At 34.6% G+C, this 18595-nt stretch overlaps 5 protein-coding genes across 5 annotated transcripts; 4 read left to right on the plus strand and 1 right to left on the minus strand.

The window, feature by feature from the left end:
• The first annotated feature begins 557 nt into the window (after positions 1-557).
• Positions 558-1403, plus strand: LOC130997031 (uncharacterized). The gene has a single exon (XM_057922310.1). The coding sequence runs from the start codon at positions 558-560 to the stop codon at positions 1401-1403; it is 846 nt and encodes a 281-aa protein (XP_057778293.1).
• Positions 1404-3170: 1767 nt separating this feature from the next.
• Positions 3171-7227, minus strand: LOC130999823 (MACPF domain-containing protein At1g14780-like). Its single transcript, XM_057925484.1, has 7 exons — positions 6705-7227; positions 6044-6282; positions 5155-5356; positions 4973-5050; positions 4715-4898; positions 4427-4593; positions 3171-3980 (listed from the first exon to the last, which is right to left on the minus strand). Exons 1-7 carry the CDS (start codon positions 6972-6974, stop codon positions 3288-3290), a joined length of 1833 nt encoding a protein of 610 aa, XP_057781467.1. The 5' UTR covers positions 6975-7227; the 3' UTR covers positions 3171-3287.
• Positions 7228-8032: 805 nt separating this feature from the next.
• On the plus strand, positions 8033-10366 carry LOC130999838 (nascent polypeptide-associated complex subunit beta-like). Its single transcript, XM_057925512.1, has 6 exons — positions 8033-8172; positions 9006-9073; positions 9221-9369; positions 9465-9521; positions 9892-9930; positions 10025-10366. Exons 2-6 carry the CDS (start codon positions 9006-9008, stop codon positions 10201-10203), a joined length of 492 nt encoding a protein of 163 aa, XP_057781495.1. The 5' UTR covers positions 8033-8172; the 3' UTR covers positions 10204-10366.
• A 520-nt stretch (positions 10367-10886) lies between these two features.
• LOC130999837 (nascent polypeptide-associated complex subunit beta-like) lies at positions 10887-13137 on the plus strand. The gene is made up of 6 exons (XM_057925511.1): positions 10887-11048; positions 11613-11680; positions 11789-11937; positions 12024-12080; positions 12453-12491; positions 12585-13137. The coding sequence occupies exons 2-6, from the start codon at positions 11613-11615 to the stop codon at positions 12761-12763; spliced, it is 492 nt and encodes a 163-aa protein (XP_057781494.1). The 5' UTR covers positions 10887-11048; the 3' UTR covers positions 12764-13137.
• Positions 13138-13806: 669 nt separating this feature from the next.
• Positions 13807-17592, plus strand: LOC130999835 (glycolipid transfer protein 1-like). Its single transcript, XM_057925509.1, has 7 exons — positions 13807-13963; positions 14211-14341; positions 14849-14904; positions 15003-15133; positions 15557-15692; positions 16333-16458; positions 17257-17592. Exons 2-7 carry the CDS (start codon positions 14224-14226, stop codon positions 17290-17292), a joined length of 603 nt encoding a protein of 200 aa, XP_057781492.1. The 5' UTR covers positions 13807-13963; positions 14211-14223; the 3' UTR covers positions 17293-17592.
• The last annotated feature ends 1003 nt before the right edge of the window (positions 17593-18595 follow it).

An 18595-nucleotide genomic window follows, 5' to 3' on the forward strand; every position in this document is an offset into this window, starting at 1 on the left:
GGTAGCTATTTGCACATTTTTTTTAAAAAAAATAACTGGTTGAAATACATTTTATCTGTTCATAAAAATTTGTCACTTCATTTTATAACAATATGGTCACGTAATTTCAATTTATAAAGTAAAATTTTTATTTTGTTTATAATTTCACTCACATTTTATTAAAGCTCGTGTTGTTTATAAGATGACAATTTTTTTGTAAATGGAATATTATTTTATAGCAATATTTTTATGAAGAGAGGGAATATATTTCGATTTCAATTTCATGCCACCCTTCACAAAAAAATAAATAAATTAAAAACCTATACAGTTGTATCAAGATTCAAGAAGAAACAAATAATTTTTTTCTTAAAAAAACAAGAAAGAAGAAGAAACAAAGAAAAAAAACAAGAAAGAAGAAGAAACAAAGAAATTGCAGGCAGCTAGTTGGATTTTACAATTGTCAACTTGTCCCCTTCCTCCAAAACAAAGCACAGAGCTCAGAGCCAAAATGATTCTCTCAAATTTCTTCAAAATCCGATTCTACTCCGCCGATTAGCGCCCTTTTCAGGAAAAGGCAAATGTCAACGACGTCGTTAGCTACCCATTTCACGGCATCCCTCCTCCTCTGCCCCCTCGGCCTCCGCCGCCTCCTCTGCTCCTCCTCTCTCTACCTCACCAACCCTTCTCTCTACCGATCAAGAACATGGTATTTCTCCCAATCCAACTGGAAAACCCTCGATATCTACTCACTCCTAATTCTCCTCCCAATCGCCTCGCTCTCCCACATCGTCTTCTTCCTCGCAATTTCCGAATCCCCAATTCACAAATTCTCATTCCTGCAGCAGTCATTCGTCATCTCCCTCTTCTGGGTGATCCTAATTCTGATCGTTGCGAAGGAAAGTTTCGATCTTTGCTCTTTTTTACCTGACAATCTTGTTTTCGCATTTGCTGCAATTGCATTTCTGATTGAGTTTTACATGGCTGGGAGGGGGCTTATTGGGTTTGGTGTCTGGCTGTATCGAATTCTTGGTTATTTCACTCTTCTCTGCGCTGGGTGTTGCCTGTGTTTATCGGTGAGGCCGAGTGCGTTTTTCGCGGAGTTTTTGCTGTCGTGTGGGCTCGTTTTGAAGGGCAGCTGGGTGCTGCAAGTAGGGCTTTCGTTGTACACTGATGCATTTGGGTTGAAAGGGTGTGGTAAGATTGAAAGAGGAGAAGCTGATGTCAAGTGTGAGCTTGATGATGATGTGTGGAGGGGGGTGGCATTGGTGAATTTGGTGTTTGTTGGGCATGTTATCGTGGTTATTGTGATCGGCTTTGTGTCGTTTGGGTTGTTGCATAACAGGAAACGGGGCGAGGGGAGCGGGCTAGGTGTGGGATCCGAGAGCATGCTTATGCATCCTCTTCCTGAAATAGAGATTGAATGAGAGGTTTTGGTTATTTTGCTGTTTTGATTGATTCTCCATCATGTACATTGTATGTATTGAGCTATTAACGAAATATATTCCTTCTTACTTAATGACATGAGACGTTGCTAGGGAAGCCGGCTAGTTGTAGGGTACAAGAGCATGTTTATGCATCCACTTCTTGAAATTGAGATTGAATGAGAGGTTTTGGTTCTTTTGCTGTTTTGATTGATTCCATCATGTACATTGTATGTATTGAGCTATTAACGGAATATATTCTTTCTTACTTCATAACATGAGACGTGGAGATGGGAGCTGGTTAGTTGTTGGGTCCGAGAGCATGCTTATTCATCCACTTCCTAAAATTGAGATTGAATGAGAGGTTTTGCTTCTTTTGCTGTTTTGATTGATTCTATATCATGTACAATTGTACTTTGTAAGTATTGAGCTATTAACGGAATATATTCGTTCTTACTTCATAACATGAGACGTGGAGATGGGAGCTGGTTAGTTGTTGGGTCCGAGAGCATGCTTATTCATCCACTTCCTAAAATTGAGATTGAATGAGAGGTTTTGCTTCTTTTGCTGTTTTGATTGATTCTATATCATGTACAATTGTACTTTGTAAGTATTGAGCTATTAACGGAATATATTCGTTCTTACTTCATAACATGAGACGTGGAGATGGGAGCTGGTTAGTTGTTGGGTCCGAGAGCATGCTTATTCATCCACTTCCTAAAATTGAGATTGAATGAGAGGTTTTGCTTCTTTTGCTGTTTTGATTGATTCTCCATCATGTACATTGTATGTATTGAGCTATTAACAGAATATATTCTTTCTTCATAACATGAGACGTGGAGATGGGAGCCGGTTAGTTGTAGGGTCAGAGAAGCATGCTTATGCATCTACTTTCTGAAATTGAGATTGAATGAGCTTTTGCTTCTTTTGTTGTTTTGATTGATTCCATCATGTACATTGTAAGTATTGAGCTATTAATGGAATATATTCGTTCTTCATAACATGAGACGTGGAGATGGGAGCCGGCTAGTTGTAGGGTTCGAGAGCATGCTTATGCATCCACTTCTTGAAATTGAGATTGAATGAGAGGTTTTGCTTCTTTTTGCTGTTTTGATTCATTCCATCATGTACATTGTAAGTATTGAGCTATTAAAGGAGTATATTCGTTCTTACTTCATAACATGAGACGTGGAGATGGGAGCCGGCTAGTTGTAGGGTTCGAGAGCATGCTTATGCATCAACTTTCTGAAATTGAGGTTGAATGAGAGGTTTTGCTTCTTTTGGTTGATTCCTTCATGTAGCCATTGTGATTATTGAGCTCTTATCAGAATACATTCGTTTCGTTTTTGCAATGGTGTCATCTTTTGTGGTAAATGTTAAAGATTATAGTTCCATTCTTGTTTGAATATCTTGTTACTGACTCATTTTGTGAAGATTATAGTTCCAAAAGGGCAATCATTGTACCTTAGTTTACATACATGAACTATCAATTTGAGTCATTTCAACTTGAGACATTTTGTAAATATTATAGTTCCAAAAACACATGTGATTGATTTCCATTCTTCTGTTTGCATGATGGGGCAAGAGAATGGCTTTATACAACTTGAGTATTCTTTATGTAATTTCCTTTGGGTTTCCTCTTATCTTTTCCTATTTTTTTTCTTTTATTGTTTCTTATCTTTCTACTTTTTTTAGGAAAAAAACTGTATATAGTGTAGTAAATACACCAACCCAACCTCTTAACCTAATGTAACTATACAAAGACCTGAGTTTGTTTCTCTTTCTATTTCTATCAGCATCACAATATTATTATGGACAAAGAATAATTTATAACAAAACCAAACAAATTAGAAAAAAAAAAAACACTCATTTAGAAAAGAAAACTAACTACGCTTCTTGGGAATAATCCAACAAAGCAAATTTCACTTGCAAACCAATTTTGCCACCATCAGTTACCAACTTAGCCGCTGTTACCAACCAATGCCCAGGGCTGTCGTACGGGCCACGGGCAACCTCGGTGGCATCGACGTATTTGAGCAGCTTCGTCGAGCGAACTGGGACCGGAGGGCCATCCGGGTACACGCCGGAGTTCAAAGCTGCTGGGGGCTGCCTGGCATCGGCCACTGCCCGCTGGGTGAAGGTGAACGTCGTGCTCAGATTTGTGAGGAAACTGGACTTGCGAGATGCTTCGGGTGCGGATGCCCATTCTGTTTTTCTGATGGTGCAGTTGGGGACGTGGGAATAAAGCAGACGGAGGTGGAGAACTTTCTTGGGCCATTTTCCCTTGATCACGAGCTGTGCACCGGTCACAATGAAGGCGCCAAGGGATTCTCCTCGTGTCCAGCTAGGATCGTGCTTGACTACCGATGAGCATACATTCGAATATCTCTGCCATCTGACTGGTTCTAAGAACTGATCACAGGATTCGTATTCATCCGAACCCCGCCAGTGCGTTGCTGAGAGCGTCGTCATTATGTTTGGAAGGCTCGACAGATGTTGTACATGAATTGCCAGTCGATTGCTTTTCTTACCTTCCAAATACAGGCGCAGACCAATAATTGGCTTTTGATCACTTGTAACCTGCAATGATAAATATGCAAATCAGCAGCGCCAGACGATAATACAGAAATCAATCACATAGTAGTAATCAATAATAGAAACAAAGTAAATGAGCACACAAAAAGGTGCACCTTAATCACAATTTCATCTACATTGTGCAGGTAACATCCGAAAACTAGCTTCACTTTTAAAAGATATTTGTTTGAATTAAACTGATTGTAATGAGCACACAAAGTAAATGTATCTCATAAAAAGTTTGTGCTTTCAGAGTTTCAGTCCACGAAAACAACTTAAACTTAGAGCTGAAGTCATATCTCCCGAAAATCATGGAATTATGCACAAGCTGATGAAAATATGATAAAAGAACATGGAGTAATAACACAAGAAGCTTGTCTCTAGAATTGTGGATAATGGCACGTGCATATGAAATTAACAATCTTTTAGCTGCCCGATGTGGTTTAGCATACCTGAGAAAAGCTTACAAGTATCTTTGGACCCAATAAGCTAAACTGCAAGGAGGGGAAAGATGTCTTCCTCCTTTGGTGTCTAAGGGGCAACTCACAGAACAAGGGAGCCCATTGTGTAGGAACTTGAAACTCCAAGAAGTATGGCAAATCCTCTAATGATGGTTTGTCTGAAGAGAGAAGTATTAAGTTAAAAGTTGGTAATTAATGAAGGAAAGCACGAAAACATGCTGAAATGGGAGCAAAATACAAAAAGGATTAAGCTTAGATCACAAAATTGTAAGAACATACATCTCAAGTACAAGTTGATGGCATGACTAAGATAGCCACTCCCAGGGATTCCATTCAGCAGAGAAGTAATAGGTACAAATTTGAAAAGTACTGCTTCCGGATTAGCTGCCATAGTCTGGAGCCACCTAGAGTGACTTTGTGCAAACACGTCACCACCTCTTTTTGACCAAATAAGGGTGAGTCCCTATACAGATAATAAAATGAATTGCCACCCTCAAATTTTCACAAAGCTAATAAAGATTGTGGAAAGCAACTTACATCCTTGCTCGATGTTTCTGTTATGCTAGTGAACTGCATTGTATGTGTCTGTAGCATACGACTAAATACTTCAGGGACCTGCAGAATTACTGATATTACTGAAAACAGGACATAACATTATAGTGTATAAGCAAGAAGTATGCACTACAGTCCTAACATGAATTCCACAAGTTGATATATACCTTCCTTCGGTTGTCTTTTGCCGTTCTCTCCAAGATAGGACTATTATTAGTATCAGAGAATAGACAATCTCCGAGTTCCTCTAAATATCCCTTGAGTTCAGCTGGTGGAATTGGAGAAGATGACTTTTGTTTCACACAAAGCACATCCTGGCCTCCAACAGCCATTCCAACAACTATATGTGTTCCATATGTCTGGATAAATCTGGCAATCGTGACAAATTTAACATTAGTAAGAAATACTAGAAAGTATACATGTTACTTCAACAAGGAAACAAAGGTCACATCAACCTCGTTTACACGCAGGCCAATGTTTTTAAGGGGAACTGTAGCCCTTGAGGTCACTGGGATTCATAAATGCATGCATGCATGAAACAAATTGATAACATGATGCATTGTAGAAAAAATAATTTATTCACCACTTATGCACTGACACAGGGGAAGGTTACTTAGGCGACAAGCCCTGTCGCTGGAAGTAGATTACTTAAGTTAAAGGAAGATGGACCTACTATCTTTGATAATCAAAGATGATCTACTAAAATGTTGAAATGAGTAGAAAAGAAGACACAATATAGTATTTACGTGCTGTCAGTATTATCTTTTCAACACTGCACTTACCACAAAGATGCTAGAACACTGTCAGAGAATACTCTGTTGAATTCCTATAAATTGTCAAGTGGGGCTTCATAATAGAACTGGGAATCTACGCATCAACTGAGAAATTAAGGTTCTTTTCATGGTTATCTTAGGTCTATCAATAGTATAGTATGAATATAGGGCTACTACTTTATTCCTTTGACTATAACAGTTATCTTAGGTCTATCAATAGTATCCATATAAGTCTACTACTTTATTCCTTTGATTATAAAGATAGACAAGAACTTAAAATTACCTGGACAGTGATGCTGGATCCCAACGAGATGGAACAGACTTCTTGACATGGTCATGGAGTTCTAGTGGTGATGCAGTAAGATGTAGATGATAAATTGAGATGAAATAGCCATCAAACGCTAAATACTTGGCATCCGCAGCATCATTTAACCAGGTTCCGCTCAGGTCGAAAATGGCATTAAGATATCCGGAAGGGACTTTTCCTTGTAGTGATGATTTCTGATTAAGTAGCTCTGACATCTGCAAAAATTACATTAGCAAGAAAGACTTAACAAAAATCTCTAAGCACGTATTTTCATCGATTGCACAGTTTTGCGTTTGTTTGATGATGTAATCCTTCAAATACCCAATCCTCCTATGTTCTGTCAACCTAATCTATCAAAAAGCCCCAAACACTAAGTGCATCACAACCACTAGTTTACGGTTAATAGCAGACTAGTAAAGCAAACGTAGAGCTCACAGCACAAACCACAAAGCAAATTCAACAAGAAGCAACGATCTCCACCACTGTTTTCGTTTCAAGACTATGCCGGTGCATCAAAACCATTTCAATTTCTCCAACCCTTACTACGACAGAGCAATTCGGAGTCCAAGCATCCAAACGAACAAATTAATGCACTGAATTAACTCAGAAACAAACAGAGACGACGACTAAACCAAACCTGATTGAACTGGAGCACATCCGACTTGAAGCGCACGTGATCCCCCTTGTCGATATGTATACTCTCCGGCACATCGCGTATGACGCCGCCGCCGGGAACGACGACGTCTCGCTTGCGCCGTTCGTCCAGAATAACCAGCCTGCCTCCCCCGGGGCATCTCTTCACGAACTTGAGCCTGAAATCGCTGGCGAGGTCGAAGCCGAGCCCCAGCGCCTCCGTCGCGCGCACCTCGATCGGCTTCCTACCGTATTCGTCGTAATCGTCGATCATGGCCGCCGCCGCCGACGATCGGAGAGGAAAGCTGCAGATGCTAGTGTCGAATTAGAAAAGCGAGGCGGATTTCACCGGAAATTTGTGGTGCCGCCGCCGGCCGCCTTGTGTCGCCGACTCCACTTTTGCCTTTTTCAGCTCGCCAACGAATTTGTTTGACTACCAACAACTCCTTCTTTAGCGATTAGCGTTGTATGATAATAGTAATTGTTTTACTACATAATAATGCACCTAACTTATGTCTATTAGGAATTAGGAATTTAGGAAGGTGTATGGAAATTCATTTTGCAAAAAAGGGTTTTAACAAATAAAATCACCAAATACATCGAATTTGTAATTTCAATTCAATAATTTCTTCAAATTGTAAAAAGATTGTATCTTGGGTTCGCACCATAATTTTTACTAATATTTAATAATATTATAAAAAACAACGTCGTAACATGAATACTATATTGATGAACTAATTCATGTAAGTTTCAATTCAATAATTTGATGATCGAAAGAATTAGGAAGACAAAATTACAAAAATTGAAAAGATGGTGATTTAATTCGTCACACTTCAAATGTCAAAATTACAAATTCAAAATAGCTGGTAATTTTATTTGCGAATTTATAAATATACATGAATATAATATTTAAAAAAAATGTAATAGTGTGACACTTCTTGATGTTGTATTTGTAAATCTATTATTGGTGAAATAAATTTATAAAAGTTGTTTTTCCGTGTTCATTGCTTGATCTTAAATGTCAAACTTATTTTAGGAAAATTGTGAATTTGCAAGTAATAATTACTAGTATTATCACAAAATTGACCTTGAATTCGGTCAAAAGAAATTGGTTGGGTAATTCAACTTAAAATATCAAATTTTTAATACGATTTATATCTTTGTACTATAAAATATCAAATTGGTTGTATAAAATTTATGACTAACCTCATTTATTTTAAGAGGACAATGAATATATTATATTACTACAATTTAAATTTATAAAGCTTATTTAAATTCGATTAAAATCAAAATAAATTTATTGAGTCTCGTAATTTTCAATGGTGATATAATGTTAAACCTTAGAAATAGTTTATTTATAGTCCAAACACCCCTTAATTGAAGTTGGCGCTAGGGTTTTATTTCGTTATCCTCTCTTTGCCTCTTTGCGCTCACTCTCTCCCTCCACTCTTCTACTTCACATTTTTGCAGAGGTAAATTACCATTCATTTTCCCTCATTTTCGGCATGTAGATTTCAGCTCGCCTCTTGTTTTACGCTTGCGATTTTTGCTTTATTTTGTAAATCTGCTGGGGAAGGGGATGCTGGAGGTTTTCTACTTTCAAACACTGCTTATGTTTTTTCTTAAATCGAAATCGGTGTATTCCTTATGCTTACTGTTGGCGTTGGGCGATTTGAATATTTTCGTGCTGAATAAGAAATTTTGGCATAATTGGTTTGTTTTTCGTCAGAGGCGACCGTGTTCTAGTTTTGAATGTCTAGTGGATTTTTCCTCTTTATTTTTGGATTAAGCTTCTGATTGTTGATTAATTATTAGCTCATCCTATGATTTTGTTGTTTGTATTTTTTTTAATTGTGCTTGGTGTTGCGCACTTGGAATGATGGAGATGCTACTGATTTAGCTAGAAATGTAAATGCTCTAGAAGATCTAGAATAATTGATTTGCTACTTACTTAAATACTTTGATTTGAATAGTATGGAAATGCATTAATTTCATTTGCATTGATATGATTGACGATTAGTTTAGTTTTGCATGTATACGTTTGTCCATTGTTGTTATATTTACACCGAATATTGTGGTTAACATAAGATGTATTTGGATGACTTCGCTTTTGGGATTGTGTTTGTTCACGTGTTGTAGTTATTATGGATACGGCGTCGCTATGGTGATTGTGTTTGTTGATGTGTTGTAGTTATTATAGAAACGGCTTTGCTATGGTGATTGTGTTTATTGGCATGGTGTAGTTATTATAGATATGTATAAGGAACACACTACAAACCATGACATTTTATGTTCTTCGTTACAGATGAATGTCGAAAAACTAATGAAGATGGCCGGTTCAGTCCGCACTGGTGGGAAGGGTACAATGAGAAGGTACAGTAAATGCAGCAAACTTTAATTTATGGTTTTGACTCATTTGTGTTGGCACGACAGAACTATGGATTGCAAAGAGCAAGATCCGTTATCTTTTCAACTCTGAGCTGTTTGTGTTTCTAATAAAAGCACTTATGTGGTTTGCAGAAAGAAGAAGGCCGTGCACAAGACAACCACAACAGACGACAAGAGGCTTCAAAGTACCTTAAAGAGAATAGGAGTGAATGCTATACCTGCAATTGAGGAAGTTAATATCTTCAAGGAAGATATAGTTATACAGTTCGTCAACCCCAAAGGTCTGAACTACTGGAATTTCAGTTTTGTCGAATGCTATTTTGCATTCTCACCTTTGTTTGCGCTTTTAACCTTTTTTCTATTTTGTTATTTTCAGTCCAAGCATCTATTGCAGCCAACACCTGGGTCGTTAGTGGCACTCCGCAGAACAAGAGTATGTTTAGCTCTCTCGACTCCAAACACACTTTATATAGCTGATATGGTTGAACTAAAAATCCATATAACCTGATTGTATTTCTGTCGCCAGATTAGTTTTCTAGTAGTAATACACAATGAAAGCTTTAAAAGAAAATCTAAATTTAAGGTTTAAACATCCCTGGTTTTCAGGGAGCATTACAAATGTGTCATCTCTTGTACATAGTTTTCTTTCTTGATGCTCATAGTTTGTTATTCTCCATTTCTTTATGCGAAACTCGAACATTTGTTATCTCAATGAGTGTCTGCATCATCGTTCAACATTTGCCTTCTAATTTAAAATATATCACAAGTTGAATTCATTTATAACTCTTTTATGGTTCTTTCAGAATTGCAGGACATTCTTCCTCAAATTATCCACCAGTTGGGTAAGTGTCGTTTTTCGTTTCATTTCGTATCTTGCAGTGTCCAGTTTTCGCATAAATCCCTACTAAATATATCTTGTTTGCACACAAATTTCAGGTCCGGATAACTTGGAGAATTTGAAAAAGCTAGCAGAACAATTCCAGAAGCAGGCACCGGCTGCTGGCAGCGGCACGGCTTCTGGTGCAGCGGAAGATGATGATGACGACGTACCAGAACTCGTTGCTGGTGAGACGTTTGAAGCTGCTGCAGAGGAGGGACATGCCCCGGCCTCTTGAGGATTCGACTCTCGGTTTTGGATCCATTGCTTATATCTTCCATGTCTTTGAGGGATCTGTTACATTACTTTTGTCTATTATATTATGAAACCGTATTTGAAAGCTAGATCTATATGTCTCGATTAATAACTCCAAATAATTTCACCGTGCTTTATCCGATACATATATCAGTGTGCTTGATGAAGTTGTTTGATTAACTAGTCAATTAGAATCATGTCTTCTCATTCTTGTGGTAAACTAGGATTATTCTTAAATTATAGTCTTAATTTTGACCTCATTTTGTTGCTCGAATTTACAAATATTACAAATATTGTCACATTTTTCGGCCAGTTGAAGTTGGTGTTCGATATTTCCCGGCTTTAACTTTCATGTCATTTTTTTTACCATTTCTGGATATCAAAATTAACAATATAAGTATCATTAGAAAGATAACATTAAGAGCTTTTCATTGGTACCTTAGGATTATCCATCAGGATTTAGACAATCGATTTATTAGCAGGCGAACTTTTGGCTCAGGTCAAACTCTAAAAATTTGACAAAAAAAATAGATTTGCTCAAAAACTAAAATTTGGGTATAATTTATGTATTTACAATCAATTAATCCATAATTTATTTATATAACATAATATAACTTTTTTTTTTTGTTACTAAAAAAAAGAAAAAAAAAATTCTATAGAGATTGATACCCGGTTTGTATTGACCTTTCCAAACACCTCCTAATTGAAGTTGGCGTTAGGGTTTTATTTCGTTATCCTCTCTCGCCTTCTCTCTCTCTCACCACTCTTCTTCACCCCTCTCGGTTTAGGGTCAAAACTTAAGTTGTTCTACTTCCAATCTTCGCAGAGGTAATTACTCTTCATTATTCCCCATTTCTGCATGTTGATTTCAGCTCGCTTTTTTTAATGCTTCCGATTTTGCTTTAATTTTCTAAATCTGGATTTTGGAGGTTTTTTTACTTTCAAATACAAGCGCCTTATTTCTCCTAGTTTTGATTGCGCGATAATTATTTGCTCATCCTATGATTTTGTTGTCATTTTGAGTAATTGTTTTTTTCTTTGCTTTAGCTGTAAATGTGATTTTACGGCTCTAGTGATTATTTTTGCACGTATGATTTTTGTCGATTGTTGTTAATTGTTATATTTGCACAACATATATTTGATTTTATAACACAGAATTATCAAATTTGAGAATATGCAACTATGCGTTTGCTTGAAATCACTATGCTTCTTGTCGAATTGGGTTTTTCTTTTTCGATTTTCCATTAAGTAGCGGAGATAATAACACAGTTCGAATCTAGTTGTTAGAGTAAGAGGTCTTTGGACTTCTTCGCTTTCGCAATTGTGTTTGTTGGAATTTTGTAGTTATTATATATTAAGAGGAGGTTCAACTCTCTCTGTTGTCTATTACAGATGAATGTCGAAAAACTAATGAAGATGGCGGGTTCGGTCCGCACAGGAGGGAAGGGTACAATGAGAAGGTGTGTTCTTGAGAGACAGACCTATGGCTTGTGGAATAGAAACATCCGTCGGTCTTTTAAACTTTGCTCTGTTTGTGTTTCTAATAAAAGCACTTGTGTTGTTTGCAGAAAGAAGAAGGCTGTGCACAAGACGACCACAACAGACGACAAAAGGCTTCAAAGTACCTTGAAGAGAATAGGAGTGAATGCCATACCTGCAATTGAGGAAGTTAATATCTTCAAGGAAGATGTAGTTATACAGTTCATCAACCCCAAAGGTCTGAACTACTGGAATTTCAGCTTTGTCGAATACTCTTGCAGTTCTTATCTTTGTTTGCTCTTTTAACTTTTTGTCTGTTTTCAGTCCAAGCATCTATTGCAGCCAACACCTGGGTCGTTAGCGGCACTCCTCAGAACAAGAGTACGTTTACCTCGAAACCTACTACTTTATATAGCTGAAATGGCTGAACTAAGTCTAAAAGTCCATATAGCCTGATAGTATTTCTGTCACCTTTTTAGTTTTCTAATCTGTGTTTTCTTTGTAAACACAATGGAAGCTTCTTATCTCAATTTAAGGTTCAAACATCCCTCACTTTTAGGCAACATTACAAATATGAAATCATGTACATCTTCCTCTTAAATGTTAAATCTCATCATTTGTTACTCTTATGTTCAACTCAAACATTTGTTATCTCATTTTTACATCAATGAAAGCTTGCTTTGTTCAACATTTGCCTCCTAGTTTATATATATTAGAGTTGATCTATTTGTAATTCTTGTATGGTTATTTCAGAGTTGCAGGACATTCTTCCGCAAATTATCCACCAGTTGGGTAAGTGTCGTTTTCCCTTTCTTTTGGTATCTTGTAATGTTGAGTTTTATAAAAAATCTCTTCTCAAAATATCTTCTTCTACATAATTCCCAGGCCCGGATAACTTGGAGAACTTGAAAAAGCTAGCAGAACAATTCCAGAAGCAGGCACCGGCTGATGGCAGTGGTACGGCTTCTGGTGCAGCAGAAGATGATGATGACGACGTACCAGAACTTGTTGCTGGTGAGACGTTTGAAGCTGCCGCAGAGGAGGGACACGCCCCGCCCTCTTGAGGATTCTATTTTCAGTTTTGGAACCAGTGCTTACATTTTCCATGTTTTTGAAAGATCTGTTACATTACTTTGTCTGTGATGAACCGTACTTGAAAGCTAGGTCTATGTCTCGATTAATAACTCGCCGTGCTTTACCCGATTCGTACATCAGTGTGGTTTGAGTGAACCTTCCATGATAAATTTTCAAGTATGATCTGATGTGTAATGAGTAGAATTCACGTCTTCTCATTCTTGTGGTATTCTGCAGCCTAGAGATCTTTGTGGATTAAGATCTTTGTATATGTATATATTGTGTAGTTGAAAGAAAACGTGTAGGGTCTCATGTTCAAATTCTATTAATTTTGGATTATAAATTTATCATATATTTCGACTAATTTGAACTATTTCTTGGTTTCATAAATTTTAGTGAAATACTTATTATGTTCACAAAAAATAGTTCATTTTTGTCATTTTGGGACGTTCATAAAATAGTTCATTTTTATTTTTGGAAACTTTTCATTACATTGTGGGTCCTTTTTTTCACTTATAATATTATTATTTACACTACTTTTTAAGTGAAATATTTTCTATACTCACAATACACAATTCTTTTTTATTGAAACACGTGTCGTACATTTCTAAAATTATTTTTTGTAGACGAAGGAAGCAGTTTGTAGTAGAAAGTTGTCTTTTAGTGTTTGATAAATTAAGAATCTAACTAATTCAATCACAATCACTTATTTCTATATGATAAAAGTATTTTTTTTTTACTTGATAAAACCTATTTATTAAAAATACATATATCAATTATTTTATTAAAATCGGTGTTGAATAGTATACTTTTGGTGTTCAGGTAGAGTAATATTTTTGATAGTTAACACAGTTTTGATTCAGTTATACATATTTAAATACTAAATAACATGTTTATTTTTATAAACTATATAAATTAATAGCAACACACACGTAAATATTATACATATAAAAAAAGTTAGTGTTCCGTAAAAATAATGTGTCAATATTGGATGAAAATCCGATCCTCCAGGCACTCCTGGACTTCCATTTTCTATTTTTTTTCTTTTAGATAAATATTACTACAAATAATAATTTATTTAAATAATCAGATATACAAGAATATTTAATATCACAATCATTTTGATATCCATCCTCATATAATCCAATTCTGTCAACATCCCATTGCAGGTTCTCAATCGCCATCCTCTGGTAAATGATTTGTTCTTTTTTTTTTTTTTTAGTTTGCATAAGTTTATACATTTTCCATAGCCAACTTTATCAATTAATTTTTTTCATCGTTTGTTTTTCATAAAATTTGATTGATCTATGATTTCCACATCAATTTTAAAAAAATTGCCTTTTTTTTGGGGAGAAATTGAGCAAAGCATTTCAAAATTAATTTGGATTTTGTTGAAAAGTTATATCTGTGATGAATTTTCTGTGATTTATTTTGCAGAAAATTGAAAGATATGGCAGAAACTGTGTTTACTCGTTTTTTGGAAGGAATTAAACATGTGAAATCTGAACAAGGGGATATGATGACCAAGCCTTTTTTGGATGTCTGCAAACTTGTTTTGCCAATTTTAGGTTCGTTTCTTAATTTTTTGTTATGAAAAATCTGTATTATTTGCCATTTTTACATATTTCTGGTGGTTTTTTTATACGGGCGATTTCGCCTGAATACACGAATTTTCATCAAATTTTAGTTTCACACATGAACTAAAAATTATGCGTCTAAATTTTGATTTTTCACACGGTTGTCGATTGCCTCCAAAAATTAATGTTAGCTGGACGCCTTAAATGTCGACATGACTTAAATGGTTTATGTATTAAACGATATAGTTGGATGTCTATGCCACCTCAGCTAATCACGAATGCGTTAATTTGTCACTTTAGCTAGACATAATGACATTAATTCGTCGAAAATCAATAATCGTGTAAAATATCAAAACAATTAAAAGTTCTTACGTTTGAAGTCATGATATTTAGTTCATGCATAAAGTTAGATATTGGTGAGAGTTTGCCCTTGTTTTATTAATGAGGATTTATAATTTTTAAATACTACCACTAATATTTATTATCTAATACTAATAGATAAATTTGGCGCTGCTATGATGGTGGTAAAATCTGATATTGGTGGTAATATATCGGTAAGATTTTCTTCTTTAGCTACCTACAAAAGAAAAAAATAAATATATTTTTGTGTTTTGTGATGGTGAATTAATTAGTAAATTCTTTGAAATTGTAGAGGCTGGAATCTAAGTATGATTCAAATCCTTCCAGATTTAATTACCTTTTCAATTTGGTGCAAGCTGAAGTTGAAACCTCTACTGCCAAGTCATCTTCTAGTTGTACCAATGGCCTCCTCTGGCTCACCAGGTACTTTTTTTTTTAAATTATTATTACTATTATTATTATTATTATTAAACGTACTAAACCAAAATAAATAAATAAACGTTACCCATAATTTGTGTCTTGGCCTAATTTCAATTTTTGGTATTTTTCGTTCTCATCGCTACATAATAATGAGCCAGCTCGCCAGAATCTGCATTATTTAACAAAAAATTGCTAAAAAACCACTAAATCCTAAGTTTTCACCTAAGAATCTGGTGAGATGAATCATCATTCCGTCTAAAACGGGACATAAATCATTTTTGTTTTCCAAAGTTAAAGGGTTTTGAAGTGAAAACGTAAGTTTAAAATATTTTTTTAAATACGTCGAAAGTTGGGGACACGAACTATGATTAATCGGAAAAATGATGTAGAGATCACAAGTGTAAGTTGTATTGTATTGTATTGCAGAGCAATGGATTTCATAGTAGAGCTATTCCGGAATTTGAGTGAGCATCAAGATTGGTCAATGTCACAAGTTTATAACGATGCATACTCCAAAACCTTGAAGAAATGGCATGGTTGGCTTGCTGCTTCAAGTTTTACGGTAATTAATAATCAATCACACTCGATCTCCACTTAATTTTTCTCTCTATATTATTCAAAAGAGTTATTCTTAAATAATAGTGTGAAATTTGATCATTTTTTAGCTCAAATTTACAAAATTATTACAAATATAGCCTGCGTATATTTACATTGTCCAATTTATATCCGAGTCAAAATTTTCGGCCAATTAAGGCTGAGACTGATACTGATCATATGAGTTCTGGCCATCTGAGCTTTGTATAATACAAATCTTTTGGTACATATTTTAATAAAAAGTTGTTGGGTGTATTGATGATTGGAAAAATGGTCTCATGTTGCAGGTATAATTAATTTGATTATAAGTTAATAAATTAAAGTTATAAATTGTCCAATTATATGCGGGATAATGTCCAAAAATAGAAAGTGCGCATATTTAGAGATTGTACCAGAAATTAAATAAATTCATAATTTTAAGGGACGAAGAGAGTATGTATTTATGATCCGACATCTAATCGAAAATTTTGACGAATGTTTGTAATATTTGTAAATTCTCAAGCTAAAAAATCCATCATGTAGTCAAAGTTCAAATAATTTTTTAAAATAACCCTATTTTTTTATTTAAAAAAATCCCTCTAATTTATTGAAATAATGTTTGGAAAAAGGTTGCTGTGAAGCTTGCACCGGACAGGAAGAAGTCCATGGAGGTTTTAGGCGCAGAATCTGAAGCTGATATGGAAAAGTTCTGCACAGAGTTCTCACCAATCCTACGAAAGATCCATAAGTTTCTTGTAAGATTATTTATTTTACTATTATTAGAGTTAATGTTTATAAATATACTAAGTATATTCAAATTTTAACTTTTAACCAACACTTTCTTGGTAAAAAAGATATAGTATCATGTTTACTTTTTTGGAATTTGGCCCGAATTTATTAAAATTCGGACCACACTTCATGCTATGTGGAAGTCGAAAATTAATTATGTGGCAATTCAAAAGTTAAAACCCCGTTTGAATCTTTATGTCATAACTGATTTGTTTGCCAGAACTAGGGAACTAGTCGGTTCTGGCAATGAAATCAGTTTATGTAAAACTAGTGGATTGATCAGTTCGTCAGAAGTAGCGAATAGGCCAATTCTGTGGAACAGATCAATTCTAACATATATGCAGATTCAAAGGGATTTCTGACTTCCGAATTTTTATTTTATTTTTTTCGGTATGGAGATCAAGAAAAATATGTAAATGGATAAAATTGGCATTTTCAAGAGTTAATTGTTGACTTTCATATATTATGCCACTTTTAATGGGACATATCAAAATGGGTAAACGAGCCATTTTTAACATAACGGAGGGAGAAATTGATTTCTGGCTTCCACATATTGATTAAAAACCAAAATTTGAGAATATTTCATATATTTACTTTTCTATTAGAATTATTGAAAAGAACTTAAAAAACCAATTTAAATTTGTGTATGTAATTAAGCTAAAATTTAAGTGCACATTTAATTTAAATTGATATGAATTGTTATTATTATTATTATTATTATTTTTTTTTTTTTTTTTTTTTTTTTTTTTTTTTTTTTTGTGCAGGCGAGTTGTGGATTGGACAACATGAAATCTTCATGACGGTTTCCATTTGCAGCTCCTGCATTAATTCCTAATTTCTGCTGCGCATCAATCAAGAAACAGTAGATCTTCACACTATAGTTTTTTTTTCTCTTAATTAATGAAGATTTGCTAATTCCATCAGAAATTAATCCTCTATCTTCACACATATTTATATTCTTTTTGGACACCAATTTTGTAACATTATCAGGAGCTGCTCGATTTTTTTTCTTTCAAGGATACGATGGAAGAATCTATTAATTACCAATGATGACTGTATAAAAAACTCATGAATATATCCATGTTATTATTTGGTATCTAGTTAATGTTTGTTTCATAGGTCTGAAAATATATACTTCCTCCATTCACAAAAAAATTGATGCAATTTTCTTTTCTATTAATATTTTATTAAAACTCGTACTGTTCACAAATTAGGAATTTTTTCTTATGGACGAATGGAGTAATAAAGAAAGGCATGTTTTTAACATTAATTGAGGAAATGCACTCACCTGTCACTGCTAAAGAGAATGTATATATAATATTTAAAGTATTTAATTTGTACTGTTTTATTAAACTTTAGATTTTGTTAATTAAATTAAATATATTTAAACAAAATAAATACAAAAATATCATAAATATAAAAAAAATAGTATATGTAGGAAAAAAAGTTCTTTTTATTTTAACTTACCGAAGTTGCTTGTAAAATATAATGATAAGAGAGAGATTGGTAATTGGCCTTTGAGCTTAACAAACAAACAAAAAGGTGTAATTAATCTTGACTTTAGCCATTATTAAACAAACAAAAAGGTGTAATTAATCTTGACTTTAACCATTATCTAATAAATATTAAATTTAAATTAAGATCTTAGTTGATATATAGTCGTAGCTAGCTCTTACTCATATACTACAATATTTCAACTCTTGTGGAATATGTAATAAACTTGCATGCTTACTCAACTTGCACAAAAAAGTCTACAGAGAAATGGGTCGAAGTTGCTAGCTAGCTAGAATAAAATAACTATACACCATCATGGAAATTGTACTATATATAATCCATATATTACACTTCAAAACGCAGCATTTTTTTTCATTATAAAATAAAATAAAATCAATTAGATCTCACACATAATAATTTTAGGGGTTATTGCTGGAAAATACTTCAAGTTTGTCAATTTTATGGTTTATATCATGATCTTTATTTTTTGCCAGAAAGTACATGAATTAAAAATTGATTCTGAATCATCTTACGGTTGGCAATTTCGCTCAAAGCCAATTTAATGTCGCAGTGAAAAATAGCAAGTCGAGGGACTATTCGAATACTTAA

The sequence above is a fragment of the Salvia miltiorrhiza genome, chromosome 8, assembly GCF_028751815.1.
Source record: "Salvia miltiorrhiza cultivar Shanhuang (shh) chromosome 8, IMPLAD_Smil_shh, whole genome shotgun sequence".
NCBI classification, from domain to species: domain Eukaryota; kingdom Viridiplantae; phylum Streptophyta; class Magnoliopsida; order Lamiales; family Lamiaceae; genus Salvia; species Salvia miltiorrhiza.